The sequence below is a fragment of the Malaclemys terrapin genome, chromosome 2, assembly GCF_027887155.1.
Source record: "Malaclemys terrapin pileata isolate rMalTer1 chromosome 2, rMalTer1.hap1, whole genome shotgun sequence".
Lineage (NCBI taxonomy): Eukaryota > Metazoa > Chordata > Testudines > Emydidae > Malaclemys > Malaclemys terrapin.
In genome coordinates, this window is record NC_071506.1 from 28,683,649 (window position 1) to 28,706,173 (window position 22,525).

Consider the following 22,525-nt stretch of genomic DNA (forward strand, 5'->3'; position numbering starts at 1 on the left):
AGAACAGACTCTATGGAACATAAAATATTTATCTACATATGTATGTGTGGTTTAGAAGGTTTGCTTTCAGAGTTGATCAGGCTTTTTCAGTGCATCATGCCTAATAAAGAAGAGAAAGATTAATTAAATTCAAGTAAATAAATTATTACATCTGCTGGATGCAATTCGAATTTACAGTATGTTCAAAGTCCCTGTTCAGGCATCTTTAACTAACTGGTTGGTTGATTAATTAATTATCTGTGCTTGAGACTCAATACCGTATATCAAGTGAAAAGTTGTAATTTGTACCAGTTTGTTTAGTCTTTTTAGTTCTTACTAGATGGGAGGTTTTTTTGACAATAAACAATGGATTTTTTTGCCAGATCTCATAAAGATTTACATTTGTATTGTGTAAATTAGACCAAATTGAATTTAGTGATTCTTAAAGGTTTCTTCCCAGTTCTATGATATGTCAACTAATATAATTGTTTTGATTATTAATATTTGAATAATCTAGAGAGCCACCAGGCAATGGATGTAATAGGGTATGTTTTTCTTGTAAATAAAAAAAACTGGAACATGATAAATTAGCTTGTGTATAATGAATTTCAAACAGGTGTGATTTTATAAAATAGTTTTACAAGTGTTATTGTCAATGAGATTTGACATTCACCATGTCACAACTTGTATTTGTTTTGTGTGTGTATTTAAATAACCAGATTGTGGAGTATTGCTTTGAATGGGGATTTTATGGTTGCCACAGTTGTTTCAAGACCCTCAACAACAAAGGCTCATGAAGGGCTAGGTTGCCTTAATGTAGTAACAGGTGATCCAATACAAGGAAATATCCCCTGTTTTAGGAGAGAGGGGAAATTTTTTAATACAGTTTCATCCCCTGATTTTAGATATGCTGCATGATAACACCTAAGTACAGTACTATGATGTGGGTGTGAAATACCTTAGATATGTAGCTTTTTACATAATTGTCAAAATCCAGTAGTATTCTGACCTTTTCATGGCTTCCTCTTAATTTCTGGATACGAATGATGTTGTGGATTTTAATCTATTACTGCATAAAGCTTTATATGATTTGGGACAAGATTAGTTTTGAATGGATCCCTCTTTTTAAAAGTTGAGGTCGAGGCAGTACTTAAATTGATCAGAAAAAGTGGGGAGGGAGTCCGTCATAACCCCAGCCAAGTAAAATTTGCACTTGATACACACAATTCGCAATTTCTTTTATACATATATCACATAATTGCATGCAGTCTTAACTCATTAAGCTGTTTATATATATTTATTGTTGTGCTTAAATGAGCCAGCATATGTCATACAAATTATTGAAACAAAATACATCCTGTGATTTTGGGGGATAGGACATCTGGGGGGGTTCAATGACTTCCAGTGTGGTTGGGGTCTCTCTGGAGATATGGGGCTGGAGGTACAGTGAGATTCATTGGGGTTGTGGTCTCCCTGGAGATAGGGGGTTTCAAGATGCAGTGAGATTCACTAGGATTGGAGTCTCTGACGATAGGGGGCTGGTGGTTCAGTGAGATTTGGTGGGTTTTGGGACCTCCTTCTGGGATTTGAGGGCTGAGGGGTGCAGAGATTCAATGGGATTGGGGGTCTCTCTGGGATTTTGGGGTCTCTGGAGATAGAGGGCTGATATGCAGTGAAATTAAGTTTGAGGATTTTCTCTGAGTATCGGAAGTGAGATTCAGTGGGGTTGGGGTCTCTCTGGGGTTTAGGGTCTCTGGTGATTTGGGGTCTCTCTGGGGATATGAGGCTGGGGGTGCAGTCACATTCATTGAGAATTGGGGTCTATCTGGAAAAAGGTGTAAGGGGTGAAAAGGGTTGGGGGGGTCTCCCTTGGGAGTTAAGAATGAAATTACAATAGATTGGGGGTGTCTCTTGGGGGGATTAAGAGGGCAGTGACAATGGGGTAAAGGTATTTCTTGAAGTTGGGGTGAAGCGACGGTTGGGGGGCTGTGGTTCTCTTGGGAGGGATGCAAAGAGACCTTGGGGCCCATTTCAGGGGTGCAGCCTCTGCTGTCCCGTCCCCTTTCCTCCTCACTTCTACCCTGGCTCTGAGTGTGTCACTAGGAAGTGCTGGGTGGCTGGTTCCATGCCCCCTGTGGCTTCTTTTGGCCACTCCCAGGCTTCTAGACTGCACCTGGCCAGCTCCCTCCAGAGCTGCTACATCAGCTGCTCCCCAAACTCCACTTTGCTCCCCCCCAGGATGGGCTGACAGGCCAATGCATGGGTGGTGCTGGTCCATAGGGGAGTAGAGTGGTGTCTTGGGAGCTGTATGTGGTAGTAGCACTGGTAGAAGCAATATGTCCCTCAGCAGTCGCCTTTGAGCTTAAAAAAACTCCCATGTCTGTAACTCCTCCTCACACATACATACACACTTTAAACACTGGATCAAGGTGGCTGAGATAGAGGGGTTTCAAAGGCAGACAACAGTGATCAAGGCCATAAAAAAATCTCTTATGGAGACAGATTGAAAAGTTTGGCCTTGTTTCCATTAGAATGGAGAAAAATACGGGAGGACATGATAAAAGTATGGAAAATAATGAAAGGTATAAAGAAGATAGATCAGGAGTGTCACAATATTCAGGGTAACTGCATCTTTAACTCCTGTTCCATTGTCTTCTCTGTGCTCTGGTCTCTAGCATTCACCTCTCTCTGGACAGGGACCCAAGTCCCCCTTCTTTCTGACCAGGGGCGTTTTAGGCTGCAGTCCACTTGCACTTCACTGTGATTATTCTAAGCAGATCTGACAAACGGCCAGATTTAAACTTACTCGTTAGTTTCTCTCCAAGGACAATGTCAATGATAGAACAGTGACCCAAACTGTTCTTTCAAAGCAGAGCATATTTATTTAAAGACAAAAGCCTACAGAGAAAACATATAAAACAATAAAAGATCTAGACACATACTAAACATATGAGAAGTGACCCATCAGCCCTATAAGGACCTGGCAGATTAAAGCCCTTCCAACTCCTAAACAGGGTTGGGTCTTCCCTTGGACTAAAGAGCAGTCCATTTGTTGAAACTCTCTCAGTTCAAGCTTGCTCTTTGTATTCCTAGTCCTTTCATTATGTCTTGCCTCTACTCTGGGACTGTCTTGAACCAGGATATGCAAGCCGTCCCAAGGGTGGTACTTCTCTGGAGCTGTTGCAGTCTTGGCCATTTGGCCTAATCATTCCCAATTATTTTAAGTTCCAGGAGGTGCTGTGGTAACCTTCCTCTCATGGACTAGAATACAATTCCCTTTTGCATGCAGTTGCAATATCTATCAACAGGAGCTTCTTCTCATAACACAAGAACAAGGGGACAGTCAATGAAATTAAAATATGGCAATTTAAAAACTGGTAAAAGGAAATACTTTCCCCCATTACATTAGAATGTGGACAATTGGGGTGTCATTAAGCCAAGAATTTAGCAAGTTTAAAAACAGGACTGGAAACTTATATGGAGAAAAGTATTCAGAACTGTAATAATTAGCTCACAAACATTTGGTCAGGGATATTAGATTTGGGTTTCAGGTTATAAAACAATGTCTATAAGGGATTAGAAGCAGGGGTGCTGGAACAATTTGTATAGTGGGGTACTGAGAGCGATTGAACCAAACCATAAACCCTGTATATGATGGAAACCACTTCAAGTCGGGGGGTGGGAGCAGCATCCCCAGCACCTATGATCAAGCGCAATATGGGAAGCAGATCTGTTTACGGAAGGCAGATTGGTTTACTACAGGATTCTTGCACCTTCCTCTGAAGCATTTAGTGCTGGCTACAGTCAGAGACAGGAAAATGGACTAGGTGGACCTCAGGTGTTTTCCTGTATGGCATTTTCTATGTTCCTATCAAATAAGGAACTCAAGCCAACAGTCCCTGGATTTAAATGTAGTACTGCATTGCCATTGAGACACCCTCAGCTCTGAAATTTGCTTCTCTGATTGTCTGAAACAGCTATGTTTGTTGATCATCCTTCTTAGGGTTTTACCAGGGGAAGGAGTTGGGTGGGTTGGTGGCTAATTACATCCACCCAGAGGTTTGGTATTAGGCACATATTATAAATATTAAAATAAATGCTGCCTAGAGAAAAAGACAAGACTAATGCACTTCCCAGATGAATTACCCTTAAATTGCCATGCATTTTTATTTGTTCCAAATAAAAAAAAATCAAAGAAGTGACAAATGTATTAGCAATTTCACAATTGCATTATTATCCAATGTTAGTACAAAATTGTTTGAAGTGGAGGGGAAAGAAAACTTGATTTATCATTAGCCATTTTCTCAGTATTAAAAATGAAATGGAGAAGGCCAGGTAATTTTGGAGTAGTGCCATGTAATAATGCAACTGGAATACTGACTACTTACGGGAAAGAGAGTTTTTTTTAAAAATTAAGTCATTAAAATATAATAATAGTTTGTGAGAGCACATTCTATTCTGATAGCAATACTAGGTGAACGGTATTCAGGATGAAGGGCGTCATTATAAGCAGTGATTATTGTGGGCATAGCTCTAATATTTCATTTTTCTTTTTAAAGGGTAAGGGCTTCCCTATGCCTTGCCCTTACTCTATTATTTGAAGATCCTTTCAGACAGTTGTGCTGAGGGTGCTACCATACCCTCTGGCTTGAAGTAGTAATAACAAACACCAAATGCATGATTTCCATGGTTTCCATCATCAGCACCCCCTCTATAAAAATTGTTCCAGCACCCTTGCTTTCAGGGAGCATTATAACCCAGATTTCCAAAAGTGTTCAGTTTGTTGGGTAAATCCAACTGAACACAGTATGTACAGTGACCCTAATGTCCAGGAGACCTGTATATGGTTGCAAATTAATTAAAATAACACCCAAAGGAAGTATTAGAATCATAGGATGAGATTCCCTACCCTGCTCTGACCTCTTTACATCACAAAAAAATGGCTGCAATGAGAAAAAAAGGGGCCTATAACCCCAGTTCCAGCTGTGAGAGGATTGCCCCAGAGAAGGAATTGCAGAAGACAACTGTTAGGCTGTCTTCTGAGGACACTTTCACGAACCTTGACAACAAGACAGAGGATAGAAGAGTCTTGTTAGGGTGGGGCCATAGCATTGTGGAGATTGTGAACGGCAATGTGGCCCATAGGATAGCACCTGGAGGCTCCCATAACTCAGACAGGCCCCTGGGCTGTTACACAAGGGGCTTCAGAGCTGGCCAGGCTCAGGAGGGCACAAAGAAGCCTCCTTAGCCCCCTTGCTGCCTGGTTGTGAGTTGTGTGGTGTAGCATAGGATCTCACCCATAATATTTAGAGATGGAAAAGATACATTATGTCGTCCAGCACACCACCTTGCCAATGCAGGATTGTTCCCTTACAGTAAATAATATTATGTCACTGTATTTTTAAAAGTCCAGTAGGATGACATATCCACCACTGCCTTGGGGTGACAATTCCATAATCTATTAGCTCTTACTGTTAATATATTTCCGGCTTATATGCAGCTTACACTCTCCTTTTCTTAATTGAATCCAATTACTAGTTATACTTCTCTGCTCCATACTTAATCATTCCTCTCCATCCTTGGTGTTAACAACACTACTCCTATATGCAGACTCTTGTCTTGTTCCTTTGTATATATTGCTTAGGCAGGTTACATGCATTTAGATCTTTTCATCTTTGTCCTTAAATCAATTACTCTAGGTCTCTGATCACTTTTGTTGATCTTCTCTGAACTCCCCACTAATCTGTCAATAATTTTCTGATCATATAGTGCTGAGAATATAACTCAATATTACAGATTTACTGGATGGCAGTTGCTACAACTGCTTGTTTTTTTCCACTTTTTGGGGGTCGGGGCAAGGTGATGCTGGTTATGGATAAGGTTCTTTGGCTTGAGTTGTTTATTATAGCGAAAATAGTATGAGTCAGATTTTCAACTGGTGTAATTTCGCAGTTTCATTGGAGTCAATAGAGTGATGTTGATTTTACGCTTGCTGAGTTTCTGGCTCAGAACATTAGCTTTTTATCCAGTTCTCTTGTTCCTCCCCCTTTCACCAGAAATGTTCCAAAATAATTGACAATGAATTAACGTGTTCATGAATTCCCACACTACTTCCCATCATACTGAAATGAATATCATTCAGACTTGCTGATTGATGCATTATCATTTTTCCACGTGTTTTCATACCAATTTTTTATTAACAACAATAGTGTCAATATGTTCACTTCTTCACAATTGCCCATCATTCTGTTCCATATTCTTCTCATTAAAGACAGGTTGTAAAAGCAGTTCAACGGGTTAACCATTCCTGAGACATTTGTTTTATATTTCTCTCCTTTATTAGCAGTCCTTCTTTCTCGCTGGTATTTCTTATTTTTCCTTCTATATTTGCAAAACTCCTTCTTATTCCTCTTATTCCGTTTAGTTTTCATCATTTCATGCTACTCTTCTGCTGCCTTAATCTTTATCCTAGTAGTCATTAAGTGATTCTGTGTATTATTATTTGGTTCCCCTCCCTTGTTCATTTCCAGTACAAGTCACTTTTTATCATGAGTTTTTTGAGCAATCTCTGTGGAAAACACATTGCCTGCTGCCTGCTTTTTTATCTCTTGAGGAATTGTAGTCTGTTGTATTTTAATTATTGTCTTTTTTTTATGATGCACTATGTTTTCATTCTCATGGATTGTAAATATATAATTCCAGCACACAGTATTCACTCCTTTTTATTAATACTTCCACATTTGCTTCCTTCAACTCTAATGTGCTTATATACCTGTGTATTATTGCTCACTATGTTGAATTCAGGTAGTTCATAGTCACTAACATATCAAATTTCCATACTGAACCTTCCTTTGTAATCTGTTTTTCCCTATTGGAAAGAAGTAGTTGCCGGATGAGTGCTCTAGCTGGAGCTCAAGGAATGTCTAATATTTATGATAATTTGTATATTTATGATGCCATAATATTTTGTGTGTATAGATATATTACCAAAGCACTTTGTTATGCTCACAGCAAACAAACAGAGACATTTGATAAAACCAAAAAATACTCTTGCTGGAAGGAACACTACTTTATTCCTTAGAATTCAATATGTTAACATACAATCACTCCAAAACAGAAGGAGACGAATCAGGCTGCTTTCTGAAACAGAGAGACAGAACTCAACCTTACTCAAGACTGTCTTGAGTCCACTGACTGATTGCGGCCAGGCCCAGCTTGCATGCTTCCCTACAGAGCACTTAGTGTGGAAACCGGACAAATAAAAATCCCCGTTCTTAAAGTGATAGCTGAAAGCATGAAAGAGGGTCAATTTATGAATTTGCCAGGGTGCAATTTTTTTTTTTTTTTTTTTTTTAATTCAGATTTTTAAACCTGAAATCAAACTAACTTGGTTTGACATTTGAATAAGTGTTAATAGTGTAACCCCTGTTTTTTAAGTCCTGGGAGTATTAGCTGACTAGTTTTAACATTGGGTTCTTATCAGGTCAGCTTTTAACTTGAACAGTATTTTTCTTATAGGGACACTTGCTTATTCTTAACCAACCAACAATGTATTAATTTACCCAGCACCACAATAGTATACAATCTACAGTTCACCACTCAGGTGTAGACACAACCAATGTTCTAGGTGTGAACACACACAGTACAGTCTTATAAGTAATTTTCACAGACTAAAGTTGAGGTTCATCAGTTATATCAAAGAGCAAAGGAACAATGCAAATTACCAAGACTTCTTATTACATTTACTTGTGATCATAAATTCTTAATTTCTGACATATATATGACATCTCGAAGGATGCGCTTGTCTTTAAGGCACTGAGTATGGTTACTACCCTTTGATTGGATTGGTCCAAAAAAGAAAAGTTTAGCATATTAAAAGCAATTGCTTGAGGTTATTGTTTTCAATCCATTTTAGGCTACTCTGCTTGGACTTATCATGGAATTAAGTTATAAAATATGGTTATTTAATGCCAAGTGGATGCTCAGATTTTTAGTTCTTAGTTTCTCTGCTGCTTCCACTGGTATTCAGTAGAGAACACTGTTGTATAACAAATTTATGTAATCCTTTTCCATCAGAGGCTTTTTAAGTTTGATTCCTTTCAAGGATTGTTTCATTAATATTTCATTAATAGCACCCACTCATAATTGGGATCCCCGCTTTTAAGCAATTTATCTTAATATTTCAGTTATACTCTGTTTTATATCTTGCAACATGCCTTCGTCATTGTGTCAGATAATTTCTATTACTTCCAAAGTCAACAACTATTTACAATGAAAACCAACAAAATCCCTTATAATCTTCTAATTTTGAAAGACATACTCCAGATATTCTTTGATAGTACATAAGCATTTCACATTATTTATAGAATGATGTAGCTCTGACTCACAAGGCAAGCAAATGTGCAGCTCCTAATTTGGGGTGAAAGACAGATTATCCATGGTATATTTGATTTACAAGGAAAACAATGTATAGTTTATAATTTGGGGTGAAAACACGTGTCTTGGATTTCTTGGGGTAACTGTTTACCCAATTTGATCTTCCATCTTACAGCCAATCATATCTAATTTGCTTAATTTGAAGCTTCCCCACCCATCTTTTAATCCACTCAATGTGCAATGAGCCACTTTGCATAGGAAGTCAATATGTTACTCTTACTTGGTAACTTAGATTTCTTTTTAGATAAGTTGGGAGGGCGAAAGAGGTTTGATCCATATGGAAATTATGAAAGATTCTTGCCTAGGTGATTAACAGTACTCTCATTTAGCCATTTTAGTTTCTATTCTTGGGGAGAGGAACTCCCAACTTTGGCTGATCTCTGGGTCCTTAAAGAAAGTGTCTCACATGATATGAACCAATTTGTTATTTTTTTTATTTCTTAGGTGGATCCTATTTTGGGATAAACAGAGGTTGATAGCTTTTTCTAATTTTTGAGGGCCAGAAGGAATCAGTAGTTATTAATCATCCAAGGCATACCTGTGCTATATATCCCTTACATAGCTTGAAATTCCAACACCATTCTCAATATACCACACACTCAAAGGGTCAAATCAGCACAGGGGAATTATTGTGTTAAGTTGTACCAACACACATGAAGACACATCCCTGCCCCTAAATGGTCACAATTTACTTTTACAAATTGTTAACACAGTATAGACAGTGATTTATATAAATATAATAATAAAATAAATACATATTTTTTCCCTTACAGAGTTACAGAGTAGTTCTTGTGGCAATCCAGGAGTTCCACCAAAGGGTATCTTGTCTGGTACGAAATTTGATGTTGGTGATAAAATCCGCTACAGCTGTGTAACTGGATACATTTTGGATGGCCACCCTCAGCTTACCTGCATAGCTAACTCAGTGAACACAGCATCGTGGGATTTCCCAGTTCCTATCTGCAGAGGTAAGGAATGCTATGATAATCTTTCTTTAAGTATTTAATGTACATTTATGAGTTCAAGCAACTTACTTTTTCTCTAAAATAAATTTAATAATTTATTTATCAGCTTTACTGTATGCAACTCCTAATTGTTCTGCCAATTCTGTTTTTAAAACCTAGTTCTCCCCCCTTTTACAATAGATGAAAATGATAGAATTCTGAACTAGACACTTAGCATTAGATTATGAATATGACTGATGTGGCCACACAGGGAAATAACCAAAAGAATTTGGGAGTGGGGTGGGGCTCTAACAGGGCCGGCTCTGGCTTTTTTGCCACCCCAGGCAAAAAAGCCTCCCGCCGCCCCCTCCCCCCAGCGCGGCAAGGGAGGGCGACAAGCCCGGCCGCGGGCCGCTCTCCCCAACCATCCGGAGCACCGGGGGGAGGGTGGCGAGTCCGCCGCGGCTCCGCTGGCGGCCGGAACGCCGGGGGGAGGGCGGCGAGCCCGCCGCAGCTCCGCTTTCCCCGGCAGCCAGAGCCCCGGGAGGAGGGCGGAGAGCCCGGCCAGGGCTCCGCTCTCCCCAGCGGCCGGAGTGCCAGGGGAGGGCGGCGAGCCCACTGCGGTTCCGCTCTCCCCGGCGGCCGGAGCCGGAGCACTGCGCCGCCCCCCTCCAGGTGCCGCCCCAAGCACAAGCTTAGTGGGCTGGTGCCTGGAGCCGGCTCTGGGCTCTAAACATTGCAATTTCCCTCTGTGGGTATGAGATGGGAAGTCGGACAGCATTGCTGAGCATGAGGAGTAAGTAAACCACACCCTACAAAAGGATTCAGTAATTTACTTTCCTCTTGAAGTAAGGGGAAGATTGAAGAAATTATGACCATGACCATGTACTTATGCACAGTGAATGCTGAACATTACATAGGTGGTTAGTTATAAAGTCTCAATCTAGTTTCTATTATACAAATTCCACTTCACATTTGGAAAACTGTCACCAATTGCAAAGTACAGTTAGGAGAATAATTTTCCAAAATATTTCTATATTGGCATAAACTACAACAAATAATGTACCATCATGTGACAGGACTGCACATTTCCTGAAGAAACTATTGACCTTTTTATTTATTTATTTTTATTGGTACATTATACTTACACTGACTGAGAATCATCATTTCTTCAGATCTGCTTCATGGAACATTTGGTCACAGCCTTTTGAAGATAGCTGTGCTTCAAGGGTCCAATGCTGCACCTAATAAAGTTAATGGGAGTCTTACCATTAACTTCAGTGGGAGCAATTTATCACACAAGTTATCAATTAGCTACGTCTACTAAATGAAGTTCAAAGGCAGAAAAGGGAAAAAAATAATTTCTGTAAGCTTACATATCTGTTAATTTTACTCATACAAATGGATCCATTGCTGACAGAAGTAAAGAAGGCTTTGTTCTTAGGTATTTTGTTTCAGCATGAGAAATACCTTATGTAGATTTCAATCTGAGGGACATATGCTGAAGGTCTCATACTACCACCAGTTAACATAATTGGAGCTCCTAAAAATACAGATAACTTTCTAGCACAAAGTGTATTGCATCCATCACAGAGTAATACTATATTAGACCTCATTCTGGTAGATAAAGATAAATTGATCACAAGCCTAAGAATATATGGCTTCCCAGGTGCAGGGAATTATAACTTAATTTAATTTATGTGCAAACAGAATATAAAGGCAGTCAGTAATTTGTTGCTTTAAAATGGCCCATTCCTAAAGCTGCAAACAATCAAGAGAAAAATTGAGTAGGAAGAAAAAAGCCAAAGTCATGCCAAAATTTCACAGGGTAAATGGGATGACCTAGGGAAACCATAAACTGGTTAGTTTAACACCAGTCCCAGACTAATCATGTAACAGCTGATATGGGACGCAATCTTTAAAGATCAAATAGTAATAATTGATATAATTCCAATCAAAATGGTTTTATGGAAAATAGGTGTTGTGAGACAAATTTGATATTGTTTTATGATGAGATCACAACTTAAGTTGATAAAGGTAACTTTGGTGACATAATATACTCAGACTACTTTAAGGCATTTGATTCAGTCTCTTTGACATGCTGATAAATAAATTGACACCATATAAAATAATGTAGCTGATATTAAATGGATTAAAAACTGGTATCTGATAGGTCACAAAAAGTATTTGTGAATGGGGAATTGTCATCCAATTGAGTGTTTCTAGTGGGGTCCTGATCTCGGCCCAAAGCTATTAAATGTCTTTACCAGTGATCTAGAAATAATAAAAAAAAACATACTGGTAAAATTTGCCCGACATAAAAGCTGATGGAGTGATAAATAGTGATGAGGAGAGGTCACTTTTATGGGCCAACATGGATCACTTGGGAGGTGATTTCATTTGTAGATCTGGTTAGAACATTTTTGCAGAAGCTGAAATGTTTCATGGAAACATATCGGTTTCCACAAAACTTTCATCAGGAAGGTTTTTAATACAGTGAGATAATCTGTACCTAAATGGTTGGGATGCTGGCCTGGGATGTTAAGATCCACATTCAAGGCCCTGGCTTATCTGATTTGGCATGATCTGTGATGAAAAATTCCTCCGAGTCAGGCAGAGCAGGGATTTGAACCTGGAGTTTTTACATCCCAGGCCAATACCCAAACTAGCAGCCCCCACACATGCCTTAATAAAATTCTGTTTTAATTTAAATGTTGAAAAAATCCTTTTTTTGTTCAACAAATTTTGAAACTTCAAAAGTTGCTGCAAAATGCAGTTGTCATCCTCTAGGCAGCTATACTTATTTGAACAAAATGTGTTTTAACAAATGCCAGGACAAACATCTAGAAAAAAGTAATGTAGGTCACACTAACACAATTGGGGCTCTATTCTGGAATGCAGTGACACTAAAAACGGTTTAGGGGTTATAGCAGATAATCAGTTGATCATGAGATCCCCATGCAACACTGTCACTAAAACCACAAATATAATCCTCAAATGTGTAAGCAGGAGACTATCAAATAGGAAGAAGGTGATGGTAGTACCTCTATATATACCATTGGTGAGACTACTGGAATTCTGTGTCCAATACTGGTGTCCCAACTTCAAAAAAAAAAAATTCAGGCTAGAAAAAGTGCGCACATTTTTAATAGTGAAGATAATTAACCACTGAAACAACTTAACATGCGGTGTGATGGATTCTCTGTCACTGTAAGTCTTTAAATCAAGACTGAATGTCTCTCTAAAAGATATCCTGTAGCTCAAATAGAAGTCATGGGCTTAATGCAGAGATTATTGGGTGAGGTTCTTTGGCCTGGATTGTGCAGGAGGTCAGACTAGGTGATCACAATGGTTCCTTCTTGTCTTAAAATATATGAATCTGTGTTCCATATGACAAATACCTAGGCTTATATTTGTCAGACTTTGGTACTTCTCTTTTAACAGGTTCCTCACCACTTTGTAAAATGCTTTAATTACCCAATATATAACTTTGCGGGAGTTTGCTAAGAGTGATTACCCTCTAATGAGCTTCCCGTTGCTTTCCCTCCATTTCTGGAGGAGACTTTCCTTGATTAAATCCTCATCCTTAGGGAGTTTCACTGATAAGTGTCTTATCACTCTCTATCAATGGCCTTTACATTAAGAAGGAATATTATGCAGTGAATGTGTGTGTGTATGTATATACTGGAGGTTGAGAAGGAATTTCTTCCAATTCTGGGGAGTTTCTGATTAATAATCCCTGGTGATCTCTTTCAGATAAATGAATGATTGTTGTTCCCTTTTATTTTGATTAGTTGGAGTGCAAAAAGTCAAAGTATTTTCCACTCCAGATTTTTCATTGTATGCTTCTCAGTGAAATTCATAGCATAATGAAAATAGATATAACCAAATCAGAAACAAACAAACCAACCCTGCAGTCACTTGTAGCACATTAGGAATGGACTAGATAATTTGTAGGATGTTTGGATAGACCCTTGTAGGCAGATATTCTCTGTCTCTCATCATTCACAACTGATAAATTCCAAGGATTCATGTTTTTAGGTCATTTCAGTGAATGATCTTTCCCCCTGGGAGAGTGATCCTGAAATCAGATCTTGTGGTTGGGCCCTTTCATCTAGGCAGATCTCCATTGAAGTCAACAGGGCTTCATGTGGATACAAAGGTATAACCATGAGATTGCAAATGCAGGATCCTGGCTTAGGTTTCCTGGAAAGGGAGCTCTGGTTGGTTTGTTTCTACCAGTCTCTTTTGATTTCTGCTGTAAAACGAGTACCTCCAGTAATCAGTAGCACAATAGACTCATTGCTTTATTTCAAAACCCAATTGCCAACCCATAATAACCCAGTGAAAATTTTCACCTGAAATTTTCACAAGGCTGTCAGGCATTCTTTAAAATAATGTAATTTTTATTGGATTTACTAAAAGTCCAAAATGTTAGTTAAACTAAAAACAATTTGGGTTTATTGTGTTGTGAAGTGGTCAGTTATACTGTGCATAATCCATGACCAGTTTTTAAATAAAGCCTGCTTACTTGACATATTAATTTTGATAAGAATGACTTTAATAGTGAAAGATGACATTAGCTTTATCATATTGCCTTCTATTTCTGAGATAATGTAGAAATTGCAAGCTGCAGCATAATGCAGGAGGGTAGGAATAATTCACTTAAGGCTAATAAATAAGGTCAAAGTTATATATTATATTGTCATTCTGTAAAGGTTATATTAATTAAACAATTTGATAATCAAGGATAATATTCTGACTTTTATATTTTAAAAGGTTGTTCTATTCCAAGATAAAAGAAGCAATTATATTATGGAAACTTCTATTCTAAGGCTGCTATATTTTCTTTAATTTTGAAATTAATTTTAATTGGGGAAAAAGTTTTAAGAAAAATAATTTTATTTTAATTCCCAGAGATTTTACAAAAATGTTTTTAATCCAGAGGTGTTACATCATTTGCAAAAAATCTCAGTAGAGATTTATGTATATGCTCAGTATAGTTGTGCTCAGAGTTTGTCAACTAAATCCTAATGAGACTGAGACTTCAACAAAGAGCACAGTGTGGGTCAGAGAAAACTAGACTAAGTAGCTGTGTGGGGGAAGTAGAGACACCACTGGTACAGGAACAGGCTGGAGGGTACACAGGCAGAAAGAGTCAAGCTAGGGCAGAACAAGAGAATGGAAAAGATTCTTGAGTCTCACCATTCCTCAGCTGTCAGCAAATATCTGTGAAAGTGTGTGGCCTATCCTGGTTTAGTTCTGGTCCACCTGAACAATAACAACCTACTACTGATATCTCTGCAGTTACTCTGTTAGCTCAAGTTGCAGAATGGATGAAATCTAAAAATTCTAATCCTGCTGATGAACCCTGTGGTAGTCAGTAGGATTCCACATCGTGGAATTCCTGTTTCTGCAGTTTGCTTTTTCAGAACCTAGGAATTATACAAACAACATATTTAATATGTTAAGGTTGCAAAGTGAAGCACTCAAAAGTTAGGTGATGCCAGAATTAAGGATACCTATGCAACCATAGTTCAACCTCTTTGTGCATATGCATTATGTTATGGTTAGAGTTGCCAACTTTCTACTCCCACAAAACCGAACACCCTTTCCCTGCCCCTTCTCTGAGACTACACCCCGCTCACTCCATTCCCCCTCCCTCTGTTGCTCACTCACCCCACCCTCACTCACTTGCTCATTTTCACTGGGCTGGCTCAGAGGGTTGGGGTGCGGGAGGGGGCTCTAGCTGGGGGTGCAGGCTCTGGGGTGGGGCTGGGGATGAGGGGTTCGGAGTGCAGGAGGGAGCTCCGGGCTGGGGCAGAGGGTTGGGATGCGAGGGGGGTGAGAGCTCTGGCTGGGGGTGCAGGCTCTGGGGTAGGGCTGGAGATGAAGGGTTTGGGGTTCAGGACGGGACTCTGGGCTGGGGATGAGGGGTTCAGAGGGTGGGAGAAGGATCAGGGCTGGGAAGAGGGTTGGATCATGGGAGGGGGTGTAGGCTGCAGGTGGTGCTTACCTCAGGCAGCTGCCGGAAGCAGTGGCATGTCCTCCCTCCGGCTCCTATGCGGAGGCACATCCAGGTGGCTCTGCACACTGCCCTGTCCACAGGCTCCACCCCTGGAACTCCCATTAGGCATTGTTCCCGGCTAATGGGAGCCGCGGAGCTGTAGCCTGGTGCTGGGGGGCAGTGCGCAGAGCCCCCTGACTGCCTGACTGTTAGGACCCGGAGGGGCGACATGCCACTACTTCTGGGAGCCACACGGGAGTTGCCTTAGCCCTGCTGCACCACTGACCAGACTTTTTAAAGGCCCAGTCAGCGGTTCTGATTGGAGCAGCCAGGTTCCCTTTTCAACCAGGCATTCCAGTCGAAAACCAGACACCTGGCAATCCTAGATACATGTCTTTGTGATTCCATATTTTTTCCCACAGGACCCCTACTTCATTCAGTGCACTGGTAGGATGGAACAAAAGGCATGAATCAGGGTTGTGCAGTTAATGACATGGTTGTCTGTAGAACAGCACCTCATTTTTTGCAGAGGTTGGAAGGTGTGTAGTGAATGAGGCAAGGGATTGCAGGAAGAGGAACGATGACCATCCTGGAGAATTAGATTCTGCCCCTGCCTCTTCCAGAGTTCTGCTCAGCATTACAAGCTTCAGGGCCAGATTTTCAAAGGCACCTACATATGCAAATAGGCAACTAGTGGGCTTTTTAAAAATACTTAAGAAAATCAGCTCTCATTGAAATCAATGCCCACATTGCTTCTGAAAATAGGACTTATCTGTCTAAATTACTTAAGGCCTTGCAACACTGAATGGAGCAATGTCTAAATACCTTTAAAATCTGGTCTTAAACTAAACTTATCACAGGTTGTATTCCTTATTTTATAGGTGCCTAACTTGAAAGGCCAGGACTCAGCACTCACAGTTGCAAGTAAAGTGACTGAGACCTGTGCTTTGAACATGTAAATGCTACAAAAAGGCTAAGTGGTGGTCTGCCACACTGGATAAGGGAGTCTAATTTAGATGTAAGAGGTACCATGGAAAGAAATACAAATAATAGGGAATTGGTAGTTACAGATATAAACATTTATCCAGGTTTGAGAAACATTGGAATATGGACAAGAAAAGGGTCAGTATCCACCTGAAATACACCACTATGGCTGCAGGCCCTTTAAACTATACAAGCATCCAAGGATCAGACACAATAGAGCCTTCACCTCATTCAAGAGAGGACAGTTTATTGATTTATTTAATGTCACATTGTGTGTGCACTTTCCAACAGCAAAGTTGTGGTATCATCATGTATGATGATGCCCTATCATCATGTATGGTAATTTGGCTCATGAAAGTTATATTGGAAGTTACAGGATGCTCGTTAAGTTTCCTTCAGCATCTTAATAGGGAAGCAATTCTTGTGTCCTAAGAAGGCTTTCCATAGCTGAGCTCTGAAATGGAGCTGCCAGCCAAATGAGGAAGAAGTTTTACATGTCCTGAGATTACCTCCCAGCATGCAAAAATACTGTGAAGTTGTGGAGACTGCAGGAAGTAGGGTTGCTCCTCCCATTAAAAGCAAAACTCTGATGACTGAGCAAAAGATTTTCTTCTGAATCCCTATCAATCCCTGTATAAGTATTATTTTTTGCTCTTTACATGCAAAAATAATCTGAAGAGACCATCTGAGCACAGTAGGGTCCCAAACAACCATGCTTACTAATAAAGCATGTTGGGAATTTTCTGACAGAATATACAACACAGTGAGCACCAAATATTTAAAGGGATACTAATTTATTCCTGTATGCTATGGTAGGGAAATTATTTCTGTTTTAGAAATTCCTGCAAGCTGCTTTCTTCAGGAAGGGAGGTGGAACAGATCCCACACAGAGGGAATTACAGAAGCATAGAATTAACTCACTTTCATCTAATCTTTTCCCAGTAATAAGAACTACTTTGAGGAAGGCTTTTTGTCCTCCAGAAAGTGCCTAACCTTTCCCTGATAGGAGAATCTTAGAATAGAAATACTGAGACAGCTTAAACTATAGCAGAAGCTAGTGTGCCATTACACACACACACACAAACACACACACAAAAGAGTATGAGGTCATGATTTCTACAGGTATGTTAGCAACAAGAAGAAGGTCAGGGAAAGTGTGGGACCCTTACTGAATAGGGGGAGGCAACCTAGTGACACGTGATGTGGAAAAAGCTGAAGCTTTTTCCTTCAAACACAAGGTCAGCTCCCAGACTGCTGCACTGGTCAACACAGTGAGGGGAGGAGGTGAGCAGCCCTCACTGGTGAAAGAACAGGTTAAGTACTATTTAGAAAAGCTGGACATGCATAAGTCCATGGGTCCAGATCTAATGCATCCAAGGGTGCTGAGGGAGTTGGCTGATGTGATTGCAGAGCCATTGGCCATTATCACTGAAAATTCGGGGGAGGTCCCAGACGATTGGAAAAAGGCAAATAGAGTGCCTATATTTACAAAAGGGATGAAAGAGAACCCAGGGAACTACAGAACGGTCAGCTTCACTTCACTTCCCCAGCAAAATCATGGAGTAGGTCCTCAAGGAATCCATTTTAAAGTACTTGGAGGAGAGGAAGGTGGTCAGGAACAGTCAACATGGATTCACCAAGGGCAAGTCATGCCTGACAAACCTGATTGCCTTCTATGATGAGCTAACTGGCTCTGTGGATATGGGGAAAGTGGTGGATGTGATATATCTTGACTTTAGCAAAGCTTTTGATATTGTCTCCCACAGTATTCTTGCCAGCAAGTTAAAGAAGTATGGATTGGATAAATGGACTATAAGGTGGATAGAAAGCTGGCTCTATTGTTGGGCTCAACGGGTAGTGATCAATGGCTCAATGTCTAGTTGGCAGCAGGTATCAAGCGGAGTGCCTCAGGGGTCGGTCCTGGGGCCAGTTTTGCTCAACATCTTTATTAATGATCGGGATGATGGGATGAATTGCACCCTCAGCAAGTTCGCAGATGACACTAAGCTGGGGGGAGAGGTAGATATGCTGGAGGGTAAAGATAGGGTCCAGAGTGACCTAGAAAAATTGGAGGAGTGGGCCAAAAGAAATCTGATGAGGTTCAACAAGGACAAGTGCAGAGTCCTGCACTTAGGAAGGAAGAATCCCATGCACCGCTACAGGCTGGGGACCAACTGGCTAGGCATCAGTTCTGCAGAAAGGGACCTGGGGATTACAGTGGACGAGAAGCTGGATATGAGTCAGCAGTGTGCCCTTGTTGCCAAGAAGGCCAATGGCATATTGGGTTATATTAGTAGGAGCATTGCCAGCAGATCAAAGGAAGGGATGATTCCCCTCTATTCAGCACTGGTGAGGCCACACCTGGAGCATAGCGTCCAGTTTTGGTCCCCCCACTACAGAAAGGATGTGGACAAATTGGACAGAGTCCAGCGGAGGGCAATGAAAATCATTAGGGGGCTGGGGCACATGACTTACAAGGAGAGGCTGAGGAAACTGGGGTTATTTAGTCTGCAGAAGAGAAGAGTGAGGGGGGATTTGATAGCAGCCTTCAACTACCTGAAGGGGTGTTCCAAAGAGGATGGGGCTAGGCTGTTCTCAGTGGTGGCAGATGACAGAACAAGAAGCAATGGTTTCAAGTTGCAGTGCGGGAGGTTTAGGTTGGAAATTAGGAAAAACTTTTTCACTAGGAGGGTGGTGAAGCACTGGAATGGGTTAACTTGAGAGGTGATGGAATCTCCATCCTTAGAGTTTTTAAGGCTCGGCTTGACAAAGTCCTGGCTGGGATGATTTAGTTGGTATTGGTCCTGCTTTGAGCAGGGGATTGGACTAGATGACCTCCTGAGGGCTCTTCCAACCCTAATATCCTATGATTCTATGATTTAAATAGAATATTCAACAGAAAATGGACTGGTAGAGTTAGTAATGGGGAGGTCCTAGAATATGCACGACTACCTTCCACAATACAAATAGTATGGAAGAAGAGAAGGACATCTCTTGGACATCTTTTAAGAATGCCCCAAAATAGGCTACTTAAACAGGCATTTCTTTGGAAACCTTGGGATAAGAGATGGAAAGGCTGACCTAAAGGCACAGTCCATAGCTCACTAATGTCTGAAGTGGTGTTACAACATCAACATGTAAAAGATCTGGAAAAATAAGTCCAGGATAAGGATGATTTTTATTGTTTGGCTTCTGCCTTATGCACCTATGGTTTGGGGAGGATGATGATGATTATGATGATGATTTAAATAGTGATAGGACTGAAAGCCAACCCACCAAAATATCTGCTGATTAATATCTTAATAGTGCTTATTTTGCAGGCACATCAGATATCCAAATCAACCATTTTTGCGCTATTGTATCTAGAAGAAATGTTTGGAAAAAACAGAAAAGACATTGAATGAACCATTCAACTTACTTATGCCCTCACTTTTTCCTTATACATTTCTGCACCTTCAATTCAGTTGTGAGAGCAAATCTGAGTACTTGAGCATCTGACTGAGGTGAAAATTTTGTGGGGGCAAGATGTGTTTTAGACTTTTGGAGTATATTGTGCAGTATATTAAGCTTATTTTCTATGCTTTGTCAAATTGTTAAGTCTGGAAAGGTCATTAAATTATTCTCTCCAAATGATTCTTAGAATCCTATACTTTTCCTTCCAACATGGTTATCTGAAAATTGTGCTTTCTGTCTTATTCTGTAATGGATTTACTTCCTGTATATAGGCTCCAAGCTATTTGCCTGTGTATAATTCACAAATGTTCTAACAAGAGTCAAATTTGAGTTAGAGCATCCAGCTCAGTATTAAATATTTTGCCATTTTCTGCATTCAGAAGCTGCTGAAGAGAAAAATTATGCTAACTATACATCACTGATCTATTCCCACTGGTAAAATAAATCAGATTAATTTTTGAATGATTGGCATTTATAGGGCAGGTATAAACACAGAGAGTAGGAAAAATGCATCTGAGATGGTCTAAATTGAGGCAGGATATTAAGCTTTGTTAGAGCAAGCAGATATGCTTATATAATACCAATAGTACTCTGTGCTTACACAGCACCTTTATCCGGAGGATCTCAAAGCATTTTGAAAAACAGAAAATCAATTAAACCTCACAGCATTCCTGAGGGTTGATTATACAGTAATATATGCATTTTACAGAGGGATAAACGGAGACACAGCTATGTAAGTGGTTTAGTGTCATAGTGATAAATAAAACCTAGCTCCCCTGAGTCCCTATTCTAACCATAAGACCACATTCCCATGCCTATAGGTTGATTTGTAACCTAGCTCTACATGGCCATGCAGGAGAGAAAGGGTATGTCTACACTACGAAATTAGGTGAATTTAATAGAAGTCAATTTTTTAGAAATCGATTTGATACAGTCGATTGTGTGTGTCCCCACTAAGTACATTAAGTCAGCGGTGTGCGTCCACAGTACCGAGGCTAGCATCGACTTTCGGAGCGTTGCACTGTGGTAGCTATCCCACAGTTCCCGCAGTCTCCGCCGCCCATTGGAATTCTGGGTTGAGCTCCCAATGACTAATGGGGCAAAAACATTGTCGCAGGTGGTTCTGGGTACATGTCATCAGGCCCCCCTCACTCCCTCCCTCCATGAAAGCAACAGCAAAAAATCGTTTCTCACCTTTTTTCCTGGGTTACCCGTGCAGACAACATACCATGGCAAGCATGGAGCCCACTCAGTGCGCTGTCACCGTATGTCTCCTGGGTGCTGCTGGCAGATGCGGTACTGCAGTGCTACACGGCAGCATCCCCTTGCCTTGCCTTGCAAACGGCAGACGGTACAATATGACTGATAGCCATCGTCGTCATCCCGTGGGTGCTCCTGTCCAACCTCGGTTAGGTTGGTCTGGGGGCGCCTGGACAAAAATGGGAATGACTCCAGGTCATTCTCTTCTTTAAGTTTCGTCTAATGGAGATTCAGTCCTGCCTGGAATATCATGCCAGCTGGAGGCTTCTGCCTCAGGCTGCTCTCCCAGTCGGCAGCATCGCGCAGTCGCACCTACCCCAGCCTACCCCTTGCTCCCATGGCTCATGAAGCCTGGACAGTAGTAAGGACCAGTTAAACTATCGTCTGTGAAAGTGCATAATGGTAATAGAACGTGCCTTTGGACATTTAAAAGCTCACTGGCGCAGTTTACTGGCTCGGTTAGACCTCAGCGAAACCAATATTCCCATCGTTATTACTGCTTGCTGTGTGCTCCACAATATCTGTGAGAGTAAGGGGGAGATGTTTATGGTGGGGTGGGAGGTTGAGGCAACTTGCCTGGCCGCTGATTTCGTGCAGCCAGACACCAAGGTGGTTAGAAGAGCACAGCAGGGCGTGCTGTGCATCAGAGAAGCTTTGAAAACCAGTTTCATGACTGGCCAGGCTACTGTGTGAAAGTTCTGTTTGTTTCTCCTTGATGAAAACCCGCCCCCTTGGTTCACTCTACTTCCCTGTAAGCCAACCGCCCTCCCCTCCCCCCTTCAATCACCACTTGCAGAGGCAATAAAGTCATTGTTGTTTCAAATTCATGCATTCTTTATTAATTCGTCACACAAATGGGGGGGGGGGAAGATAACTGCCAAGGTAGCCTGGGAGGGGTGGGGGAGAAGAGAAGCACAGGGGTTGGGTAGTTGTAGGAGCACCCCCTAGAATGGCATGCAGCTCAGCATAGAAGCAGCATGTCTGGGGCTCTGACCCGGAGTGGCCATTTGCCTCTCTGATTCTTTGGTAGGCTTCACACTGCACTGCTCTGGGTCCCTGTTATAACCTCTGTCCTTCATGCCCTTGGAGATTTTTTCAAATATTCCAGTATTTTGTCTTTTGGAACGGAGTTCGGATAGCACGGATTCATACAGCGATCAGATGCAATACCTCCTGTTTGGTCCATGCTGGAGCTCTTTTGCGATTCTGGGACTCCCTGGGCACCTGTGTTGATGAGCTCTGCATGGTCACCTGTGCTCATCAGCTCGCTACACTGGCCAAACAGGAAATGAAATTCAAAAGTTTGCGAGGCTTTTCCTCTCTACCTGGCCAGTGCATCTGAGTTGAGAGTGCTGTCCAGAGCGGTCACAATGGAGCAGTCTGGGATAGCTCTCAGAGGCCAATACCATTGAACTGCGTCCACACTACCCCAAATTCGACCCAGCAGGGTCAATTTCAGCGC

At 41.1% G+C, this 22,525-nt stretch overlaps 1 protein-coding gene across 4 annotated transcripts in view; it reads left to right on the forward strand.

Moving 5' to 3' along the window:
• The window catches only part of CSMD3 (CUB and Sushi multiple domains 3), a 1,152,075-nt gene that overhangs the window by 240,294 nt on the left and 889,256 nt on the right, over positions 1-22,525 (forward strand). For all 4 annotated transcript variants that reach the window (XM_054020295.1, XM_054020294.1, XM_054020296.1 and 1 more), the window contains exon 4: positions 9,189-9,383. In XM_054020295.1, the coding sequence (XP_053876270.1) occupies positions 9,189-9,383 (195 nt within the window). The remainder of the gene's footprint in view (positions 1-9,188; positions 9,384-22,525) is intronic.